The sequence below is a fragment of the Chinchilla lanigera genome, unplaced genomic scaffold (assembly GCF_000276665.1).
Source record: "Chinchilla lanigera isolate Chin_1 unplaced genomic scaffold, ChiLan1.0 scaffold00055, whole genome shotgun sequence".
Taxonomy (NCBI): domain Eukaryota; kingdom Metazoa; phylum Chordata; class Mammalia; order Rodentia; family Chinchillidae; genus Chinchilla; species Chinchilla lanigera.
This window is the reverse complement of record NW_004955456.1, coordinates 14,865,211-14,887,515: the sequence shown is the minus strand read 5'-3', so window position 1 is coordinate 14,887,515 and position 22,305 is coordinate 14,865,211. Positions and strand designations below refer to the sequence as shown.

The 22,305-nt window shown below is 53.7% G+C and overlaps 1 protein-coding gene across 1 annotated transcript in view; it reads right to left on the bottom strand.

The window, feature by feature from the left end:
* Window positions 1-22,305, bottom strand: part of Srrm3 (serine/arginine repetitive matrix 3) — a 58,929-nt gene that overhangs the window by 26,800 nt on the left and 9,824 nt on the right. The window contains exons 2-3 of the mRNA XM_005396897.2: window positions 9,129-9,385; window positions 2,299-2,400 (exon numbers count right to left, since the gene is read on the bottom strand). Of these exons, the coding sequence (XP_005396954.1) occupies window positions 2,299-2,400; window positions 9,129-9,361 (335 nt within the window). The 5' untranslated portion in view covers window positions 9,362-9,385. The remainder of the gene's footprint in view (window positions 1-2,298; window positions 2,401-9,128; window positions 9,386-22,305) is intronic.

Below are 22,305 nucleotides of genomic sequence, written 5' to 3'. Positions count from 1 at the left end.
GAACAGGAGAGGGAAGCCTGGGCCAGAGAAGACCTGGGGACACGCAGGACCTTGGGGGAAGCTGAAGAAAGGGCTTCATGTTTTTTTTTTTTTTTTTTTTGGTACTGGGAATTGAACTCAGGACCTTGTCCTAGCCAGGCAAGCACTTGTACCGCTGAGGTATATCCCTGGCCCAACTTAAAGTAACAGTGTTCACCATAGATTTCTAATTCTCTCTCTATATATATTTTTGGTACTGGGAATCAAACTCAGGACCTTGCACTTGCCAGGCAGGTGCTGATGCCACTGAGTTATATCCCTGGCCCAGGGCTGCGTGTTGAAAGCCAGGAGGGAAAGTGGGCTTCCAGGGTGGAAAGACACATGCCGGAGAGAGGCCAGGGCCTGCAGAGAAGCCACGGGGAAGGTGGAGAGGGCTCAGGAGGCTGTGGCCTGAGAGTTCTCGGAGCGGTGGAGGAGAAGCCAGATCTCCATGGCTCACAGAAGCAGACAGTGAGTGCTGCACACCCTTTGTAGGAGTGGAAGAAAAATGTGGCGTGGAAGCTGGAGGAGGAGACAGAGCTGAGAGAGACAGAGAGATGCTTTCTTTAGGGGAGGAACAGGAGAGGGAAGAAGTGTGGACTTGAGCTGGAGAGAGGTCCCTGTCATTGCAGACCCCGAGAAGATGGAAAAGGTAGAATCTGCTCACAGTAGATGGGAGAGTGAGGGGTGGGCACTTTTCCAGGGAAACCCCAGGGCTGTTTGAGCGAGCAGGTCAGAAAGCCAGGCCCTCCTTGGTCTGGGGTGGTATAGGTAGCAAGCTGGGGTGAGTCTGGTGGTCAGCAGGATGGGGAAGGGAGGAGAAGTGCAGGCCATGCCTTTGTGGGGAGCTAGCCAGGTCTCCAAAGTGGGGGCTTAGTGCAGGAGCTGTGGAGGGGTGCTGGAAGGCTGAAGAAGCACTGATGGTGGCCAGCCCTGGACCCTCACTTTGGGTCCAAAGAAGCAGAATGACCTGTCAGGCCGAGCCTGGATCCCTGAGGTCACCTCTGAGGCCCCACCAAGCTTGAGGCTGTTTTTGATTTGCTCTTCCTCTGGCCAGAGAGATGAGGTTTATTAGGGGTGCTTGGATAATACACAGTCCTGACACCTCAGGATTACAGAAGGGCCTCAGAGGGGGCTTCCTCTTTCCCCGTGGAGATTTATCTCTTCCTCATGCTGCTGGTTCTTAAGGGGACCACAACAGGACACTCACTTGGAAGGTTATTTATTTATTTATTTATTTATTTTCTGAGACAGGGTCTCTCTATGTAGTTCAGGCTGGTCTTGAACTTACTATATAGCACAGGCTGGCTTAGAGCTCACAGAAATCCTCCTGTCTCAGCTTCCCAAGTGCTGGGATCACAGGCCTGTACCACCATGCATGGCTTTTTATTGGCTTGTTTTTGTAGGGTAAAAGTGGACAGGGGCTTGGGGCCTCAGCAAGATGCCTGCTCCCCAAACTAGTCCCACTCCTGAGAAAAAGACCAACAGCCTTTGCCCTGATCTCACTCAAAATCAGTTTTACTTCCAGCCAGAGAAGCATGGGATATGGGTGCTAGGGGAAATGGAGGCTGAGCAAGGGGAAGACCCTGTGAGTGGATCCAGCAGCACCACAGCCTGCCAGGCATGGGGCTGGGCCCGCCCTCCAGCACTGGCTCCTGCAGACACAGCCCGCAGCCTCTGCTAACGCAGCCTGCACCGTTCTCTGCTTGGTTGTGAGTGGTGCCCAGCTCTCCTCTGATCCGAGGCAAAATCGACCTCTCTGTAACTTCCCTGTTTGACCAAAACCCACCAGGAGACTCAGAGCTCCTTGCTGCTCTGGTCCTGTGACGGGTGGCAGAGATGTGCTCTCCACGGGGCCCACATCCTCTTTCCCTGCCAAGTCTGTGCTGTGGCAGCAATAACACTGGTGCGTGCATTTCTGCCTTCCATGCCTCTGGAGCCCACGGTATAGGTGGGGATAGCTGAGGCCCAGAGGGGCTTGTCTAGCATCACACTGCCAGCGAGTGATAAAGTTGAGGTTAGGGCATTTCTGAAGTTTCCTGATTTGCAGCCCAGAGCTGTGATCTAGGTGCTTCCCCAGCCCTTCCCATCTCTGAGCCATAGAAAGAACATGTGGTGGGCACCAGGAAGCCCTTGGTGATGCCAAGATGCCCCTGTTTTGTGCCCCCGGGGCCAGTTCCAGCCCATGCTTTCTTCTCCTCCTCCTCTTCCTCCCCTGCCCCAGCCACCTGACAGCCCTGCTGAGCAGGCCCCTCCCTGCCCACACCCGGAGACACTCACACGTGGGCCCCAGGCCGGTCCTCCCTGGTGAGGACTCCCTCCTTCTCCATCAGCATCTGCCGGAAGGTCCCGACCTTCTGCTGAATCTCCTCCTCTGAGTACCTGTGGGCACAGTAAGTGAGAAGGCTGCTGTCCTGGGCTCAGATCTCTCCTACGTGACCTGACTGAGTCCAGCCCAGCCCAGTCCAGCCCTCCACCCCCCGTCATAAGCACAGACTCTGGATTGCTATAACTTGCCTGAGGTTATAGAACCCAGCCAGGCCCTGGCATTGAGGAAGCTCAAGGGCTGTCCATTTCACAGCAGACCAGTCCGTCCACCCACCCACCCACCCACCAACCAGAGGAACAAAAGGTAGAGTCAAGCAGAGTGCAGTCCTAGGCTTCTCGTGGCATTCGTCGTCCCTGCTACTTGGGAGGCTGATGCAGGATGATCTCTCTGAGCCCAGGAGTTGGGGAGAGATAAACCAGGTGTGGCTGAGTCCCTCTTTCTTGCTAGCATCAACCCTGGACAGGCTCTCCTACTGCTCTCTCTTTCTCCAGTACTGGGGATCAAACCCAGGGCCTCTGCACTGAGCCCCGTCCCCAGCCCCTTTTTATTTTCACTTTGCTTTGGGATAAGCTCTTTCTAAGTTGCTAAACTGCACAGGCTAGGCAACTTGTGCTCCTGCTGCTTCAGCCTCCCAGAGTGCTGGGATTCCAGGCCCGGGTCAACTGGGCCAGCTCCAGATGTCTCAAGACATTTTTCGGGAGGAGTGAGAACCCTGGCTTTGAAGCAGAAGTGGTCTTTTCTGCTTTCCCGCTTCACTGATGTGTGATCCTCACAGCAGCCTTGGGAGGTCCTCAGAGCATCGGCGCCTTGGCAAGCTCCATGCTGCCAGGTGGCTCGCCCTCTGCCGCTGGCCTGGGGGTGGGTGGGTGAAGTCCAGACCTCAGATGTGAGCTTTCAACTCCTCTGCTCTGTCCTTCCCCCGCTATGCCTGGTCTCAGAGAAGGGGCACAGAGCTGCCGGCACCCCACTCCTGCCACCGCGCTGCGGGTCATTATCCTTTCTCACTGTGGCACTGTGACAGCTACTTTCCTGGTGTGCCAGTCCCTCCAGTGCCGCACCCCCTGCCCCGCCCCTAGGGCCCTTCGCACACACAGCCTTTCCCTGTGCCTGACGCACACAGGTGTCCAGTAGCTCTTGTTAAAAGGTGCCCTTCCCCCAGGCTGCCGGCACTGTCCTGGACAGAAGAATGATGCCAGAATGGGGTCAGTGGGGGGTGTCCTCTCTTGTTTCTGCATTGTTCACCTTCCACAGCACATCCAGCCTTTCCTGCTGAGTCTATCCATGAAAATGATACATCATTTTTTTGGGGGGCAACTCATCTCTTTTCTCCCTTCTCTTTCTTTTCCTTTACTCTTTCAACAAACATTTACAGGAGAGAAAATCAGCATTTTTTTTTCTTTTTTTTTCTTTTTTTTTTTTTTTTTGAGACAGGGTCTTGCTAACATAGTTCAGACTGGCCTCAAACCCACAGCAACCCTCCTGCCTCAGCCTCTCAAGTGCTGGGATTATAGGCATGCACCATAACACCCAGAGGCAATTCTTTTCAAAAGCCTTAATTAAAAAACACATCCTTTGGCTCATAAACTAACTTCCAGATTTATCCTGTGGAAATAATCATGGTGAAAGCACAAAGCCTGGCCTTATTGGATGTAGACAGCAAGACGGATACCTCTGACTAGGTCTGATGCCAGCATTTGTGTTTCCATAGCAACCTGTACCTCCTGGATCCTGGCAGGTGGTTCATGCTCTAGTAATTATCTGTTGACTCCTCTGTATCCTGCACTGGCCCAGAGTTCCCTGAGGGCAGGAGCCTTCTGTTGGGTTCACTGTGGCATCCCCAGTGACTGGCATCCACATTGTGGCATCCAGAAATTTTTTGACAAATGACTGCCTGGCAATGGAGAGGCACTGGAGAATTTGAAGGTTGGATTTCCATTTTGGAAAGATGGCTCTGGCTGGTGTGTGGCTGGAGAGGGGGGACTTGGGGGCAGGGAGGCTGGCACGGGGCTTTGGTGGGGTTGAGGTAGGAGCTGGTGAGTCAGAGCCAGAGAGTGGCCCTGAGAAATGAGGGGAAGAAATGGACAAGACCAGCCGGGAGGAACAATGCTGGGGTGTGGGGACCATTGGGCCATGTGGGGATTTGGGTGGGAGCCCCAGTTACTTCTTAGCCTGGTGTCCCTGCGTCCTGATTCTTTGCAGGTTCAGCCTCCTGTGCAGCTAGTGTTACCAAGCTCTGGGCCCTGGCTTATCACGGTCCCCTCAGTCCCTGCTTAGCCTCTGCCCTGGGCCTCCCCTTGGCCACTGCCGGCCTGGCTGCTTTTTGGGTGGTGCAGAGCCCTCAGTCTGCTGGCCTGGCCCATGCCCAAGTAGAGCAGCAGAGGGCTGGGCAGCTGCTCCTGCGTCACCTTCTCCTGGGGACACTAGCTTGTCACTGCCACCTGCACAGAGACAAACAGCACAGGCCCTTTAACAGCCCTCAGCCCTGAGAGGACGACCAGCCACTGGGTCACCTGGGTGGGGCCCTGGCCCAGGAGAGGCTGGAATAGAGATAGCTGAGAGCGAGGCTGGGTCCGTACCCAGCAGCGTGGGAGCGGCCACAGGCCAGGGTGCTGGCCGAGCTTAGGTGTTCGTGGGGTGCATGGCTAGGTAGGAGCAAAGCCCAAGGATCACAATTTTGAGCCCAGCCTGGGCGGTTTAGTTAGAACTTACCTCAAAATTAAAAATGGGCTGAGGATGTAGCTCAGTTTGGGATGCCCTGTGTTCAATCCCTAGTACTGGTGGGAAAAAGTAACTGCAGCTCATACGCAGTGGACAAGGGCTGGTCCCAGTCAGCAGGTCTCAGGGAAGTTGTCAAACTCCGGCATCTGCCTGTTGAGGGTGGAGCTGCTGGATGACCAAGAGGTTGGGGAGACCACCTCTGCTCCCAGGTACCTTTCCTCTCCTCTCCTCTCCTCTCCTCTCCTCTCCTCTCCTCTCCTCTCCTCTCCTCTCCTCCCCTCTCCCTTCCCCTCCCCCTCCTCTCCCCTCCTGCCTCCTCTCTCCTCCCTCCTCCCCTTCCATTCTTCTTTCTTTTCTTTTTTTTTTTTTTTTTTTTTTTTTTTTTTTTTTGTCCTTTTGAGACAGGGTCTCACTATGCAGTTCAGGCTGGCCTTGAGCTCACTTTGTAGCCCAGGCTGGCTTTGAACTCACAAAACGATCCTCCTGCCTCAGCCTCCTGAGTGCTGGGATTACAGCCATGGGCCACCACGCCTGCTTTTCTTTCTTTTCTTTCTTTCTTTCTTTCTTTCTTTCTTTCTTTCTTTCTTTCTTTCTTTCTTTCTTTCTTTCTTTCTCTCTCTCTCTTTCTTTTACCCTCTCTCCCTCCTTTCCTTCTCTTCTTCTTTTCTTCCTTCCCTCCTCTCCATTCTTTCCCTCCTTCCTTTCTCTGTGGTACTGAGGATTGAACCCAGATTTTTTTGCCCTAAGCTACATCCTCAGCAATTTTTAAAAAATATTATTATTTTTTGAGACAGGGTCTTGCTAAGTTGCCAAGTTGCCCAGGTTGGGCTTAATGACTGAGTGACATTTTCAAAACAAAAAAATAAAAAGGGTTGGGGATGCAGCTCAGGGCAAAGGCCCCGGGTTCAACTCCTCCCCCTCAAAAGCCTCAGGCTCAAAGTCAAGATCGTGCCAGGCATCAGGGTGGGAGGAGGAATAGGGAAGGTCCTGGTATTCGTTTCAGCGCCAGATGCCCAGCCCCAGTGTTCCCCATCTACTTCGCCCCCATTGCCCAGGAGGGAAAGGGCTGGCAAAACTCATTTTGCCTCGTGGGACTTGGCTCACTCCCTGGGGCGGGGGTGGGGCAGAGGGAGCACTGCTTTTGAAAAGGTCCCTGGAAGGGAAATACTCCATCTTGCCTGCCTGCCTAGACAAAAGTACTTTCGAGATAATCTCCTAGGGCAGTGATGGCAGACCTTTTAGAGCTTTCAATGATGCAAACAGCCTTCTGTGGCACACATGTCATAGGTTCGCCATGACTGTCCTAGAGGGACAGCGACCTTACGCTCATCTTACAGAAGAGCAACAGGGAGAGGAGAAGGCTCCGGGCTCCAACCCTGGCTAGGGGCAGAGCTGTGCCCTGTCCCTCAGCCCCATGGGTGATGGCCGCCTGTGTGCAGAGGCTGCCTAGGAAGGTGACTTCAGGTGCCACATCAATTACCAATGAATTAGGTAGCTCTCCATCAATATTAAGGTGAAGGATTGCTTTTTTTTTAATCTTTTTGAAACAGGGTCTTGCTATGCAGTTCAGGTTGGCCTTGAGCTCACTTTGTAGCCCAGGCTGGTGTCAAACTTGTGACAATCCTCCTGCCTCAGCCTCCCCAGTGCTGGGATTACAGGTGTGCGGCACCACGCCCGGCAAGGATTGCTTTTTAATGGGACCCGAGAGTGTGTGTTCCTGTGACTGCTGGGAATATTTGTCAAATGCCTGAGAATCTGGTAAATAAACGTGAACCAACCAATGTTTTTAGAAATGATATTAACAACTAGAGTTTGTAAAGGAGCCAAGGTCTCTGGTGTTTATAGAGCACTCTGTGGGAACTGGCCCGGGTGTGACTTGGTCCTTCAGAGCCACCCTGGAAGGCAGTGTCCCCATTGTGCAGGTGAGGAACTGTGGTTTAACCAAGGTCACATTACAGCTGTGAGCCTGGATCATAGTGTTGAAGAGTGGCTGGCTATACCCCACAGACCAGACAGCTGCTGAGGGGCGGGGAGCCTGTGTGTGTGTGGGTAACCCCGTTGCTAGTTTTTTTTATCCCATCTAAGGATAGGCTGGAGAAGAGAACCTGGGGAGGTCCAGTAGCTGCCTCCCAGAGAGGCAGGTCTTCGATGCTGGGAGTCTAACCTCAAAGAGGCGATCCTGCACTGCCGCTTCCTGCTGCGGCTCCGTGAAGGCGGGGTCCTGGGGCTTCAGTGAAAGGGTGAGCAGGAAAGGGCAGAGGCTGGTCCTTGCCCATCTCTGTGTATTCTCCTGCTTCCTGCCCACACTCCCCCTTCCCTCTCAGGGACGCCCAGCACAGCAGGGTTGGCAGGTTCCATGAAGATCCTGGGGTTCTCTCTGCTCTCCCCCAGCTCTGCCCTGGGACCTTATTTCCTCCTCTGAAACCCACAGCCCATCAAATGCTTTCACTGCTGGCTGGAGGTCGCCTTGCCGTTTGCCCTTAGCACTCTCCCACAGCCATGCCTCTCTGTAGGGAGTCTTGCTGCCTCTACCTGGTCTCTGGGTTCCTTTCTTCTCCCTATAGGTGGCCCTGCCCATGGCCAGCTTAGATGCTGGATCTAGGCTCAGCCCTGGGCCCGCTTCCTTATGACCTTCTGGAAGTGCTGTGTCTTTCTTCTCCCTGAGCTCTACAGAGATGCTGGCCCATGTCTTAGGGTCCAGGGGGCCTGGTGACAGCACCGGGGTGAGTTGAAAGGATTCTGCTGGCCACAGGCTGCCTGGCCTCTATGGGGCTCCAGACCCCATCCCAGGCAAAGGCTGCTTCCGGGCAGGTCCTGTTCTCCGCTTTGATTCCCACGGCAGCCGGCCCACTCATTCCGGGACACTCAGGGCAGGTGCAAAGGGGGTCCTGGGACCCCCTCTTCCCCTGGAGTGGCACAAATGGGGATGGCACTGTTCTCTGCTTTGCCTCCAACTCCATGAGCGAGGGGACGTGGCAGCGGTGGGGTCCCTAAACCTCTACAGCCTGATGCATGGATTGTGTGGCTGGAGACGCCCCAGGCCGCTGCTTCTCACTGGGACAAACTCCTACCCATGCTCAGGGCCTACACAAATGTTCTCTCTTCCCCCACATTTCAGAATCTCTCCTACGAGCTCCTGAAGCGCTCACCTGTCCTGTTCTTCAGCCGTGATTCTAACCTGTTTTTTGACAAGTGTTAACACGCTTTCGAAACTCTTAGCTAGTGTGTGTTCCAGGGGGTCTTCAGGGACAGGAAGTGACTTAAACTGGGCTCTCAGCTCAGCAGGTGACTCCTTTGGTTACAGTCAGCCCTGGCATATAGTGAGGGCCCCTGTGGACTTTTTTTTTTTTTTTTTTTTTTATCTTTTTGAGACAGTGTATCAATATGCAGCTCAGGCTGGCCTTGAGCTCACTTTGTAGCCCAGGCTTGTCTCGAACTCGCAACGATCCTCCTGCCTCAGCCTTCCGAGTGCTGGGATTACAGGCGTGCGCCACCACGCCTGGCTCCCTGTGGACTCTTGTAGGGTTGTAGTGTTGGCAGGTCAGCTCCATTCACTCATTACAAAGATGGGGACACTGAGGCCTTGAGTTGTGGTTGGTTTTGTCAGGCTTCTTCTCCCCATGGAGCTGGACGTTTTTTTTTTTTTTTTTTTTGGTTTTTCTCCGGTACCGGGAACCGAACTCACGACCTTGCGCTTGCCAGGCAGGCGCTTTTGCCGCTGAGCTAAATCCCCAGCCCCGAGCTGGACGTTTTTGAAGGGAGGGGATTGTGTTTCTTTAGCTCCTGAAAATCAAAGCCTGGGAGCCTGACAGAGAGCAGGGGTTCAAAGACCGCTTGTGAATAAAGGTTAAATAAACTATGAATGAATGAAAGGTGGGCTGAATTTTCAGTGGTTCCGCCCAGCTGGTCCAGAACTCGCCCCTTGCCTGGACCAGTTTCCTGGGTCTCCCGGGTCTCCTCATTCTGCTCAAACCACGCCCGCCAGAGGATCCGACCACGCCCACAGACCACGCCCACAGACCACGCCCACACCAGAACTACCCCGCCACGCCCCCTCGCTCACCCCTGCTCCTCCATCATCTCCTGCAGCTCCATGCACTTGAGCTCCACGCGCCGCTTGCGCTCGTGGTCCAGGATTTCGCGGTGTGCGCGCTTCACCAGGCCCGGCTCCGCGGCACGCAGCTCCTCCTCCGGCCGCGGCCAGGCCCCGGAAGAGGCGCCGGGCTGCGGGAAGCCGTTGGCGGCGTCGGGCGGGGACGGCATGCCAGCAGCCCCGTTGTTCACGGTGGAGGACATGGCAGCTGGCCCGCAACGCCGGCCCTGCGGGACAGACACGGAGTGGAGGCGGGAGGGTCACTTCCTGGCCACCCGCTAAGCTCCTCTCTGCGCGAGCTAATCCTGGAGCTCCCAAGGGCCCCTCCTGGCTCTAATTCGCTTCCTCTCAGGCAGCGGGCTGGGGGGGGTGCAGGTGACAGGTCTGAACCTCGGGTCACACCTCAGCTCAGAAAGCAGATGGATCCTGGGATCCTCAGTCCACTCGAGTTCCCCAGCCAACCAAGGCCTGTTTGGAATTTTGTTGGTTTTATTTACATCCTTTTCCTTCAGGCACCTCCCTCCCGATTGTCTTGGTTCTGTCCCAGTGGGGTCACAGATAACAGGTGTTTGTACCTTTGAGTCTGCACCCAGGCCCGCCCTGTAAAGCTAGGCAGTTGGGGCTATCTCCAAGTTCCACTCCCTTCCTCCTGGATACTGTTTTCATTTCCCATTTCGACCTAACTTCTCCAAAGCCAGCCTTCCAGTTGGGGTAGGTGGGGGGTCTCACCCACATTGAGGCCCAGAGAACTGTCCCCTCCTTTGTTGTCGAAACATTGCTTCTAATGATGTGACCAAGAGTAACACTACATTAACTCTCCAGGCAGCCACATCCTCCTGTAGGCTTGGGTGCAGTGGTGCTAAGAAGCCCTGGCTCTATTAGGTCCAAAGTAGAGCAGGCACCTTACACACACACACACACACACACACACACACACACACACACACACCAAGGGCCTCTATCTTAGAAGAGGGGAGGCACCTCCTGAGCTATTTATTTCCTTTTCCCTTCTCCAAGTCTCTGCTAGTTGCTAAGCAACAGGGAGGCCTCATTCCCAGGGAGTGGGGTGGGAGGGAGGAAGGGGAGGAAGGCAGTAGAAAGAAGGGACTGGGTCTGCCCAATGGGGTCTTCCCCCCAGCACTCGCCCCAGCATCACCAGCGCACCCTCCCCTCACTCAGAGTGATGGGGTAGGGAGCGATCAGAGCCACAGGAACTGGGAGGCAGAGAGGAGGACAGCGAGGGACCACTGAAGAGGCGTTGAAGGGGACAGTGTAATGAAGACACACGCTCCTCTCAGCTCCTTCCTCCAAGTTCCAGGCCCCAGAGTTCTTGGCCAGGCTCTTCAAGCCCTTGCTGTGTGACCCTGAGGATGTCACTGCCCCTCTCTGATCCCTGCCTGTGCTTGGGAGCATCATCCAGACGCCTCAGCTGAGGGAGGCTTCTGGGGGCTGAGAGACCGCAGCTGTCCCTCTAACCTACCCTCTTCAGCTCTGTCCTTGCACCCCACTTCCAACAGGGCTTCTCCTGGGACACCCCACAGGCATCACCCACTTGCTGTGCCCCAACCCAAGCTCTGGGAGCTCAGCTCCCCTCGCACCTTGGCCACAGTGCCTGGCTGCGGGCTACCCCTCTATCTGCTGCTCACCCGAGCAGGGACGGGCTTGCAGGCTGGAGCTGTCATCGCCTCTGCCTGCTGCCTCAGTGTCCCGCCTGGCCTTGCTGCCCTCAGACTGCCGTCCTGTATCAGCAACCTGGCCGATCAGCCCAGGAGCACACCAGACTGTGTCGCGCCCTGAGTCTACCCCAGTGACTTCCGGTCACCTTGGCTTGGCGTTGTGATACGGTGCGGCCTCCCGGGCTGGCCTCAGCCCTGCCGCTCCAGTCCTCCCCCTGTCTCGGCCCAGCCCGGTCTGCTTGCTGCTGCTTCTTCTCCCAGGATGCTCTTCACCTGGCTCCAGCTGTCCTCAGAGGCACCCCTTGAAGGCATCATCACCTTCCAGAAGCCCCCCTCACACTCACCCCTGGCCACGAGCTCTCCCCACTTCCGCCAGCACCGCCGGTTTGCGGTCTGGCTCCCCTGGGCGGAGGGGAGTTTAGATTTCAACTCTAGCGGCAGCCAAGTGCCCAACACACACGGAGATCAGCACACGGGAACTGAACCAATCAGAGAATTACAAGGGGAGGCGAATGGAGGAACACAGGGCCAAGTCAGCGCGGCCCCAGGGCCCTTTTGCTGTCTGCCTTCTGCCATGTCGAAATGTCACCCTCCACCACCTTTTTTCCCAGAGCTGGGATAGCACCCAGGGCCTCAGGCATGCCAGGCAAGCACTTGCCACAGAGCAGCCCTCCAGTCCCGACTTCAACCCTTGTCCCGCCCCACCCTGAGCCAACCTCCAGCCCCCCATCTTTCCCACCATAGCTCCCCTTGGCTGGGATTTCTTTCTTTCTCCTCGTCTCCACTGAAGGAGCTTCAGAATCCCTCAGGGCTCAGCCCGGAAGTTACCTCCTCTGGGATGTCTTCCCTCTTTCAGGAAGTTTGATTCATTCCCTCTTGGTGTCCCCATAGCTTCCCCTCCCCCTTTAGTACTGGAGGTTGAAGCCAGAGCATCTGTGCTCAGCCACATCCCCTGCCATGTTTCTTATTTTGAGTTAGTGTCTCCTTGAGTCACTAAACTGCCCGGATGGCAGCTGCCCTTGAACTTGAAATCCTCCTGCCTCAGCCTCCCAGAGTAGTATGAGTGCCACCATGCCAGGCTTCTTTTTTTTTTTTTTTTTTTTTGGTCTTGGTTTTTCTCCGGTACCGGGAACCGAACTCACGACCTTGTGCTTGCCAGGCAGGCGCTTTGCCACTGAGCTAAATCCCCAGCCCCCATGCCAGGCTTCTCACACCTTCTGCCCACATCTCTGATAGGACATTTAGATCCCTAGGTTCAGTTTATTTGCATCTAACTCTGGTTCCTGACTGTGAGTCCTTTTTTTTTTTTTTTTGGTTTTTCTCCGGTACCGGGAACCGAACTCACGACCTTGCGCTTGCCGGGCAGGCGCTTTGCCACTGAGCTAAATCCCCAGCCCCTGACTGTGAGTCCTTTAAGAGGAAGGGCTCAGCCATGGCTTATTCCAGCCCCTCCAAGCCGACCCCAGCACCTGCAACACTGAGGCACTCTGTGTGTGAAGAGGGTGCTGAGGCTCTGGCCCTTGAAGCTGCTCGCCACATCTTCCCTCTGACCCCACCTACAACTTAGCCCTTGCTCCCAGAGAGCAGGAGGGAAATCTGGGGGAATATTCTGAATGCACTCGAATTTCCAAACTGGGTGCAAGTCTATTCTCAGCTGGAGGAGAGGCCAGGTGACTTTGCCGGGCTGCTGAGCGTGATCTCGCTAATCTGAGGGCCAGGGAGTGTGGTGTGAGGACACCAGGGGCGGGTGCAGTCTGGATCTGACCTAGGACAGGCACTGTCCACATATTTCACCAGCTGCGGTACAGAGGTGCCAGGCTGGACTCTGAAGCAAGGTGAACAGATGACCCCTGGGCCCTAACAGTGGCCAGTGTGTGCCCAGTCCACTGCCTCCCAGGGCGGGGAAGCTGGCTGGGGGTCCCTGCAGGCACAGGGTGTCTCTGTGAGGCGTCACGGTGAGGCTTCACAAGGAGGAGGAGGCCCTGGGCTGAGAGACGCAAATACAGGCACAGAATCCCTAAACTCCAAATCCAAAGTCCCAAATGCTCCAGAATCTGAAGCTTTCGGGCTGCGGGTATAGCTCAGTGGCCTAAGCGCTTGCCTGGTAAGTCTGAGGTCATGAGTTCGATTCCTGGTACAAAAAACAAAACAAAACAAAACAAAAAAACAAGATCTGAAGCTTTCTGAGTCCTGACACAACTCCACAGTGCAAAAGTCCATGCTTGGCCTCATGAAACGGGTCTCAGGCAAAGCACAAGGGCATTAAAATAGTTTAAAATTACTTGCAGGAGGTATGTATAAAACGTAATTGAATTTCATGTTTAGACTTGAGGTCCCATCCCCAAGACGCCTGTCTCTCTCTGTGTCTGTACTGGGGATTGCACCCAGGGCCTTTCATGGAGCTACATCCCCAGCCATTTTTTTTTTTTTTGATTTCGAGACAGAGTCTTGCTAAGTCACTAAGTTGCCCGCCTGGGCTTAAACGTGTGATCCTCAAGCCTCAGCCCGCCAGAGTGTGGGGATCACAGGCATGTGCCACCATGCCCAGCGACACTGCGTTATATGTATGCAAATATCCCCAGATCTGCACACCTTTGAGATGAGAGACACTTCTGAACTCAAGTGTTTTGGATAAGGGATACTCAACCTGAATCTCTCTTTCTCTCTATCGCTCTCTCTCTTTTTTTTTTCGTCTTTTTGAGACAGTGTCTCACTATGCGGTTCAGGCTGGCATTGAGCTCACTTTGTAGCCCAGGCTGGCCTTGAACTTGCAAAGGATCACTGTGAGTTCAAGGCCAGCCTGGGCTACATAGTGAGCTTAGGGCCAGCCTCCTGAGTGCTGGGATTACAGGCGTGCGCCATCACACCCGGCACTCTCTCTTTTATTTTTTTGGTGCTGCTGGGGATAGAACCCCAGGCCTTGTGCACGTAAAGCAAGAGCTCTACCACTGGACCACATCCTCAGCCCCTCTCAACCTGAACCTTTTACTACTGTAACTGGCTGATAGAGGGACCTAATGCAAGAGAAGCAGATTCAGACGCAAGTATTTAGTGGAGGACCACGGGGCTCTGTCCTTGCCCGTGTCTGGGCCAATACGTTGACTGGTTGGAGCAGTCATAACCTAAGATCAGATCTGCTGAGGACACAGTCAGGGAGAGCTCATAAATTTACAGCCACAATCCAAAAGGACTCAACAGATGGAAAAAATGGAAAGACTCTAAGAAGATGGAAAAGGACAGTGAGAAATGGCGCATGCTGCAGCTGGGTCCCAGAGTAACTTTCTAAAATTGGGATGGAGTAGACATAGTCTAGAAGTCGTATATTTAGGAAGGATTTAGGGATTTTCAACGATCACAGACTCAATTTGAGTCAATATAAGGAAGTGGCTGCCAGAAAAGCACATTATCTTCAGCTCCATCAGCAAAAATACCATGCCTGGAAGGAGGAGATTATAAGAATATACAGGTGGTCAGAATCTCTATCTTCAAAAATTTGAAGGATGATAGAGGATTTAGGTCAAGGCTGGTTGAAATATTTTTTTCCTGTACTGGGGATTGAACTTCAGACCTTTGCACTGGATTACGTCCACAGCCTTTATAATTAGACTTCATTGGTACATTTTATTTATTTATTTATTTATTTATTTGGTTTTTCTCCGGTACCGGGAACCGAACTCACGACCTTGCGCTTGCCAGGCAGGCGCTTTGCCGCTGAGCTAAATCCCCAGCTCGGTACATTTTAAATATACATAATGATCAACCACATTTAAAAATTTATTTTTTATTAAATTTTGAGACAAGGGTCTTGCTAAGTCACTAAGTTACCCAGACTGGGCTGCAATTTGCAATCCTTCTGCCTCAGCCTCCCAGAGTGCTGGGATGATAAGTGTGCACCATCATTCCTGACTACCTGGTTGAAACTTTCACTGATTTGTTTGTTAGAAGTAGAGATCTTTACTGAGGGCTGCCAGATTTGACAAAAAAAACCAAACAAACAAAAAAACCCCCCCAAAACAAAAAAACCCAAAACAAACTACAGGATGCCTAATTAAATTAAATTTGAATTTCATGAATTTCCTATTTGGGGCATGCTTCTAAAAATCATTCATTGTTTATCTGAAATTTAAATTTAATTGGGTGTCCTATATTTTACATGTCAATCAATCTGTGATGCACCCTAGATCTACTGAATCAAGATCTCTAGGGTGAGATTGTTAAGGTTCTGCAGGTCATTCTGAGCCAGGGTGTGAATGTAGTTTGGGCTGGCCCTAAGCTCACTATGTAGCCCATGCTGGCCTTGAACTCATGGTGATCCTTTTGCCTCAGCCTCATAAATGCTGTGCCACCATGCCAGGCTGACAATTTGCATTTCTTTTCTTTTTTTTCTTCTCTTCTCTTTTCTTCTTCTTTCTTTCTTTTTTTTTTTGGAGACAAGATCTCACAAGATCTCAGGCTGACCTTAAACTCACTATGTAGTTGGGACTGGCCTCCAACTCATGGCGATCCTCCTGCTTCAGCCTCCCCCATGCTGGGATTACAGGCATACACCACCATGCTTGGTGACAATTTGCATTTCTAAATCCTCAGATCATACCAATGTTGCTGATCCTTGGACCACACTAAAAAGAGCATAGCCCTAGCCAATCTGCGTGACTCCCGAAGACAAAGTCAGGATTCTCAAGGGGATATCACCTGGTGTGGGCCTCGGCTCAGTCAAGAAAGGATCGTTTAGTTTAATAGCAGTCAAAACTCTTTAAAGTCAAACAGTTGCCAGGCATGGTGGCACATGCCTATAATCCCAGCACTCAGGAGGCTGAGGTAGGAGGATCGTTGTAAGTTTGAGATCAGCCTGGGCTGCAAATGAGCTCAAGGTCAGCCTGAACTGTGTAGCAAGACCATGTCTCAAAAAGACTAACTAACTAACTAACTAACTAACTAAATAAATAAAACCAACCGGTTCATCCCAGGACAATGAGAGGCTGGACTCATAAAGAGGAGATAGATACTATGTCACTCAGTCACTCAACAAACATTCACCAAGCATTAATTCTAGGCTCCACTCAACTAAAGGATGGGAATTTGGAGATGAACAGGATGCCAGCCTGGCCCTCTGGAAATAGCAGTATAATGTGATTGAAGAAAACTAGCCCTGCCTGATGGGTAGGGACAGAAGACAAGGATATGAGATCAGGCGAGGCCTAAACCGGAATTCCAGAAATAAATAGGCCAATTTATCAGGACCTGTGATTGACAGGTTGTGAGGAAGAGGCATCCTTTGTGTGTGTGTGTGTGTGGGTACTTGGGACTGAACTCAGGGTCTTCACTTTGATCCACAGCTCTAGCCCTCTTTTTAATTTTCAATTTGGAACAAGGTCTCACTAAGTTGCTAAGTTGCTCAGATTTGATGAACTGGTGATCCCCCTACCCCAGCCTCCTAGAGAATTCTGGCTTGGGGAGGCATCTTGATGATCCTGGATCTCCAGTTCGGGTGGTGGTCAAACTGGCAGATACAGAGCCTGGGGCCATGACCCTAACCCTAACCCTTACTGGCTCTGACCCTTAGGAGCATCAGTGTTGGATCTCTTTGGAGCAGCAGTGCGAAGTTTTCTCTCTACTGCTGCTTGGCTGTGAGCCGAGTCCCCCCTCTGGACCTTTGTTTCCCTGCTAGACAACGAGAGGCTGGATTTGAAGACCACACAGAACTTTTCCCAATCTGAAAACCTGGGTAGCACTAACTCCCTCTGTACCCCACCAGGCCTTCCTTCCTGATGAGACTGCCTAGGGGACAGCTGAGATTGTCCACGGTATTGGGTCAGGTCCCAAGGCAGCCCTGATGCCTGAGGCGCCAGAACCCATGCACAGATAATTTAATGTACGCCCACAGGGGAGCCCCCCCAGCCAGCCAGCAGTTAAAGGGCCAGTGGCCTGGTTTTTGTGCCTCACTAGCGGGTCCAAGGTTTGCTTCCTGCACTGGGGCCTAAGTCTCCGTCTCCTGAGCAGGCCTGGCCACAGGCCAACGGATGGATCACACACTGGACACTGGCACCCGCGAGTCCAGCCCTGCTGGTGATTAATGGAAGGCGAAGCAGCCCATCTGTGTGGCAGGGCCCAGGCTGTTCCGGAAGCACAGCTGCTGACAGGCACCAAGGCCTCTCAGCTAATGAGGCCATCACTCTCCTTGGGGCTCCAAGGGAAGATGCTCGGGTCAGCCATGCCCTCTGCCCAGGCCTGGGGGAGAGGAATGGGCGGGAGAGGGCGGGCGGCCGACACAGACGGCTGTGCGGGAGACGAGGCCCCACCCTGGGAGCCCTGATTTGAGGGAGGAAGACAGGGCAGTGCTCTTTGGGAATCAATGAACTGGTGACCTTGGGCGTGCAGCTTAAAATCTCTGTGCCTTTATTTCTCTGCCTGGAAAATGGAACCAATCACGGCACCCTCCTCTTAGGTCGATGGAGAGAGAAGGAACCCGTGAAATGGCATCCCAGGAACTGATGCACCACAGACGTCTCCTAATGGGACTGGTGGCATTGCTGCTGGTTGTCCTTGGTGACCACCCCGTTCTGGATGTGGAGGGTTGAGGAGTCCCTGGACGCCGAAGTGGCGACGCGAAGAAGCCTCGGACAGTGGGTCTGGTTCGAGAGAGTCTAAGCCCTGGGCCTGATTTGGGGTTGTCGTCAGATAGCTGGAGGCAGAAAGCCCGGAGAGAGCCAGGGAGCATGGGTTGTCCAGGGAGCACGCGTGCAGGGAGGAGGGAAGGGCAGAGACCGAGGCCGGGCAGGGCCGGGTCACTTGGAAGCGCTTGCCGAGATACCCGGCCGATTTCCTTTCCCCTCCTGGCCTCTGGAAACCACCCTCCTCCCTGGCAGCAGCCCAGCTTCCAGCCCCCTGGACAGCACCCCCTCCACCAGCCGAGGGGACCCCTTTTGCTCCCAGGGTCCAGCAGCCTCCGCCTCCCAGGGGACAGTGACACTTCCCTTTTGGGGCTTCTGCCCAGCCCCTGCCCACTGGAGCCCTACTGCTCTCACGGCCTTCCCACCCTCCGAGGACTTCAAGGAAGCTCTCTGGCCTGGGGTCCACAGTTGAAGCACCTGGCCGCTGAGTGTTTTTGCTGCCTCCTACTAGGCCCAGGACAGGGTGGAGGTTAGAGGCGGAGCACTGGATCTGTAGTCAGAGCCTTTAGCTTGAATTCCTGGGTGATCAGGGAAATCAATAAACTGCTCTGAGCCTCAGTTTTCTCACTTATAAAATGGAAATGAAGTCCTTTTTTTTTTTTTTGAGACAGGGTCTCACAAAGTTGCCCAGGTTGACCTTGAATTCATGGTACCCCTCCTTCCTCAGTTTTGTGCCATCATACCAAGCTTGAAAGGGCTCTTTGAAAGATGAATCTTCTGTAGATAAGGAATGATGTGTCCAGGCAGGGGACTGTACCTGTTCAGCCCAAGTACACAGCAGAGCCCAGGGACCCGGCACTAAGGGCTGGGGAGATGGGATGCTTGGTGTAGAAGGCTTCATTCCCGTGAACGCAGGGAACGCAACTTTCCAGAGGAAAAGCCCAGCGTGGGGAGGAGTGAGTAGAGACACGGCCTGAGTGTTCCGGAGGAAAGAGCCTTTGTATCTGTTAATAATGTGACTGAACTAAAAAACACACATGAAGCTGGTACTTGGGCTGTGAAAGTAAATGTGGGTCTTGGCAAACAGTGAGTGCACCAACAATGACTTGTCAAGATATTTTGTCAAGGGCATAGTGGTACACGCCTGTAATCCCAGCCCTCAGGAGGCTGAGGCAGGAGGATCGCTGTGAGCTCAAGGCCAGCCTGGGTTACAAAGTGACTTCAAGGCCAGCCTGAACTGTATAGTGAGACTGTCTCAAAATGACCAAAAAAAAATTTTTTTTTTCAACCCAGGAAAGAAAAGCCATCTCCTTTGTAGCCAAGGAATCTAGCTGTCTGCCCCCCGACCCAGCTGCAACCCCCAGCACTGACGCCAGGTGGTACCTATAACACTGACTTGTTCCCTGGATCAGGATCTTGCCAGCGCCCCGTTGCCCCATGGGGGCTTGTGAGCAAAAGGGCAAAGAGTGGCCGTATCAACAGTGGCTCCAATGAACTGGGGACCCTCGTGTCCCCCACCCAAGAGAGAGGGCTGGGAGTAAGGCCACAGCATCCAAAGCTGTCCCATGTGCTCTGAGGCGGGTCACTCATTCTCCCCAGAGCACTCGCAGCCACTGGAGGACAGGCGGGAAGTGGGGGGGAAGCAGGGGAGGCGCTGGTGCCTAAAATGCTGAGGTGTGCGCACCTGGCGGGGACGTCAGACTGAGCTGGGTGTGTGAGAGGAGTGCAGCTGGGAGGGCTTCCTGGAGGAGGGAGGTCGAAGCCCAGGTAGGAGTTGGTGGGGGAACTTAAGGGGAAGGGTGTCCTGGCTGAGTGTGGGGTGTATGGCTGTGGCAGCTGAGCCCAGGGGCCTGGGCTCTCGGGTCTGAGGAGCCGGAACTGTACCCTGTGGTCCTTAGGAGCTGAGCGGGGCCCTCGTGGCCAGATTTGCATCTTGCAGCCTCAGGATAAAGGGAAAAGAGCAAAGTCCACAATAATCAGATCATCAAATAGCAGAGAAGCCAACCCTGCCCACCTGGGTTCAAATCACTTCCTGAGTACCAAGTGTCCTCATCTGTAGAGTGGGTTTAATATCAGTACCCACCTCTCAGAGTGGCTGTGATACTGGAGGAATTAATACTCATATATTGCAGTGCCCTAGGACACGATAAATTCTAATTATTGTTAGCTGTCACTGTCACCCAAAAATTATGCCAACTGCCTTAACAACCAGTCTAAATCACAACAGATACGAGTTAGAGTAGTAAGAAACAGAGATCTAGCCTGGCACAGTGGTGCATGCCTATAATCCCAGCTCTCTGGGAGGCTGAGGCAGGAGGATCACAAGTTCAAGCCCAGCCTGGGCAACTTAGTGACTTAGTGAGACGCTAAGGGTCTTGTTATTTTATGAAAAATGTAAAAAGGCTGAGTGTGAAAGTCCTGGGTTCAATCTTCAGCACCACAAAGAAAGAAAGGAAAGAGAAAAAGAACAAAGAGAAAGGGAACAAAAGAAAGAAAAAGAGGAGAAGAAAGAAAGAAAGGAAGAAAAAAGAAAGAAAGGAAGAAAAAAGGCCTAGAGAGATATATAAATCAGATCTATATAAATCAGATCTGCATAAATCAGATCAGGTACGGAGACAGCGCAAAGCTGTAAAGGTTAACAGGAAAATAAGGTTCCTCTTCCCAGATGCCAACCCACAGAGCGTGAGGGGCCGGAGCGCGGGGTAGGAAGCCTGCAGAGAGAGGCTGGAGGCTCCGGGCGAGGCGCTGGCAGCGCGAGGGTTACCAGCGACTTCCTCCTGCCTGCCGAGTCTCTCTTGGGAGGCTCTGGCTGCTGTTTGTTACCCAAGCCTCCAGAAGATGCTGCCGCCAGGGGAGGGAGCAACGCTGCTGAAAGCCTTTCTTTCAATTATTTAGCAGCTGGAGCTTCCTGGCCCCGGCTGGAGCCTGGAGCCGGAGAAAGGCTCTGGCCAGACCCCCCCAGGCTGGGGCCGGCTGGGATGGGGCGGGAGGGTTGGTTCCAGGAGGGACGGGCGGGATGGCCTGGGCAGGTGTTGGCAGACGCGCCAGCACTGTGTCCGGGCGTCTCTGCAGTCCCTCTCCTGCCCTCCTCCTCTATCCAGTCTCGGGCTGGGTCCAGCCGTGCCCGCTCAGCCCTTGGCCTGTCTCCTCCTCTGCAGACTCTGCTGTTGGATGGGGGCGGCTGGGCTGGCGAAGTTCCCAGAACTGAGCTGCTCTAAGCGGGGCAGGCAAGGCAGGGAAGATGAGCCTGCTGACTGCAGGAGAGACCGGCAGCGTGGCCGGTTCCTGGGTTCTGGACAGCCTGTCCGGCCCCAGGCTGCTAGTTCCTGCCTCACATGCTGAATTCTGCTCTAGCTGGGAACACACTGGCCCTGGCTCCTGGAAGGCCTTTTCTCTCTGTCACCGGTCACCTCTGTGAAGCCTTCTCTCACCTCCTGGGTGGGAGGTCCCAGGGGATGTGTCTCTGCTGTCCCCCTCTGGTGGACACTCTCAGTGCTTACCTTATTCTACCCTGTCTGCTCCTAAGCCAACCGAGCTTCTCTAAGGGCAATGACTGCACTGGCGCCCAGCACACGGCTGGGCACTGGGTGGCCATCTGTGAATGTTGGGCCAAATCCACCTTACATTTAAACAGATGGAGACGGGCTGGGGATTTAGCCCAGCGGCACAGCACCTGCCTGGCAAGCGTGAGGTTGTGAGTTCGATTCCCGGTACCGGAAAAAAATAAAAGTAAAAATAAAAAAAATAAACAGACGGAGAGCTCACTACTTGTCTTTTACCACTGCTGTCTCCAGGGGCTTTGATGTGAAAGATCCTTGGTCACCACTCTCAATACACCCAGAATCTCTGTGTGTTGACATTGCACGGCCACGTTATCATTTACTTTGTAAGAGTCCAGCCCTGTCCCTGAGCAGATAAGAAAGCTTCACCTGGCCCCTAGGCTCCAGCCCATCAGGTGAAGGCACTTGTCCCTGCTGGCTCCATTTGGGACCTCCAGAGTGGAAGTCTGGGTGAAGACCCCCAGGCATAAGGAGACCTCAGCTACATGCTCCCTACAATGGGACCACAGATCAGGTCATACAGCCCGGGTGGGACCAGTGCGGGCCACTATAGCCCAGGACGGGCTTCTTACAGGTGGGACAGTCCTCACCAAATCAGTAACTCAGACATGCTACATTAATAGGACAGTCGGGAGCCTCAGTCCAATCTTACAGGTCAGGGGTACAGATCACAGTAGGCAGTCTGGCTAATACAGAACAGTTCGACTTGATCTATATAGGCAACACTGCGTAGACTAGGACCAATACCAGATAAATACTTGATGTCTCACTCTTGCTTCCTGTACTGTAGTGGGACAAAGGAAACCCTGCCCCACCCAGCCCATCCTGCTTCTCTTCAAGGAAGCTGTCCTTGCCTTCCATGGCGCTATGAAGCAGATTGCTCTCTGCAGCCTGAGCAGGGACAGAGATTTGGGGGTGGGGTGGAGGTGGCTCAAAAGAGCAGCTTCAGCTTAGCCATCGACAGCTGAGCTGTCACTGGCCCTGGGCTGCTCGGAAGTGGTGATCTTTGTCTCTGGGAGGGTGCAAGCCTGGAAGCCTTGGGCGGAGACTCTGTGCTCTCTCCAGACCCTCCCAAGCTGGCCTCTGTGAAATCAGAGGAGCTTATGTGCCCTCCCCAGCTTCTATCACACCCTCTTCCTCCCCTTGAGATCACACCAGGGTTGAGAAAGGCAAGATGGGGTAAAAGCTGCACAGCCAGACCCTTTCCTGTTAGTTTCCCTCATCTGGACAGCACCAGGCACATCTGGGTGGGGCTGGGCTCTGTCTCTGGCAGTTCAAAATTGAGAAAAGTCAGAGCTGG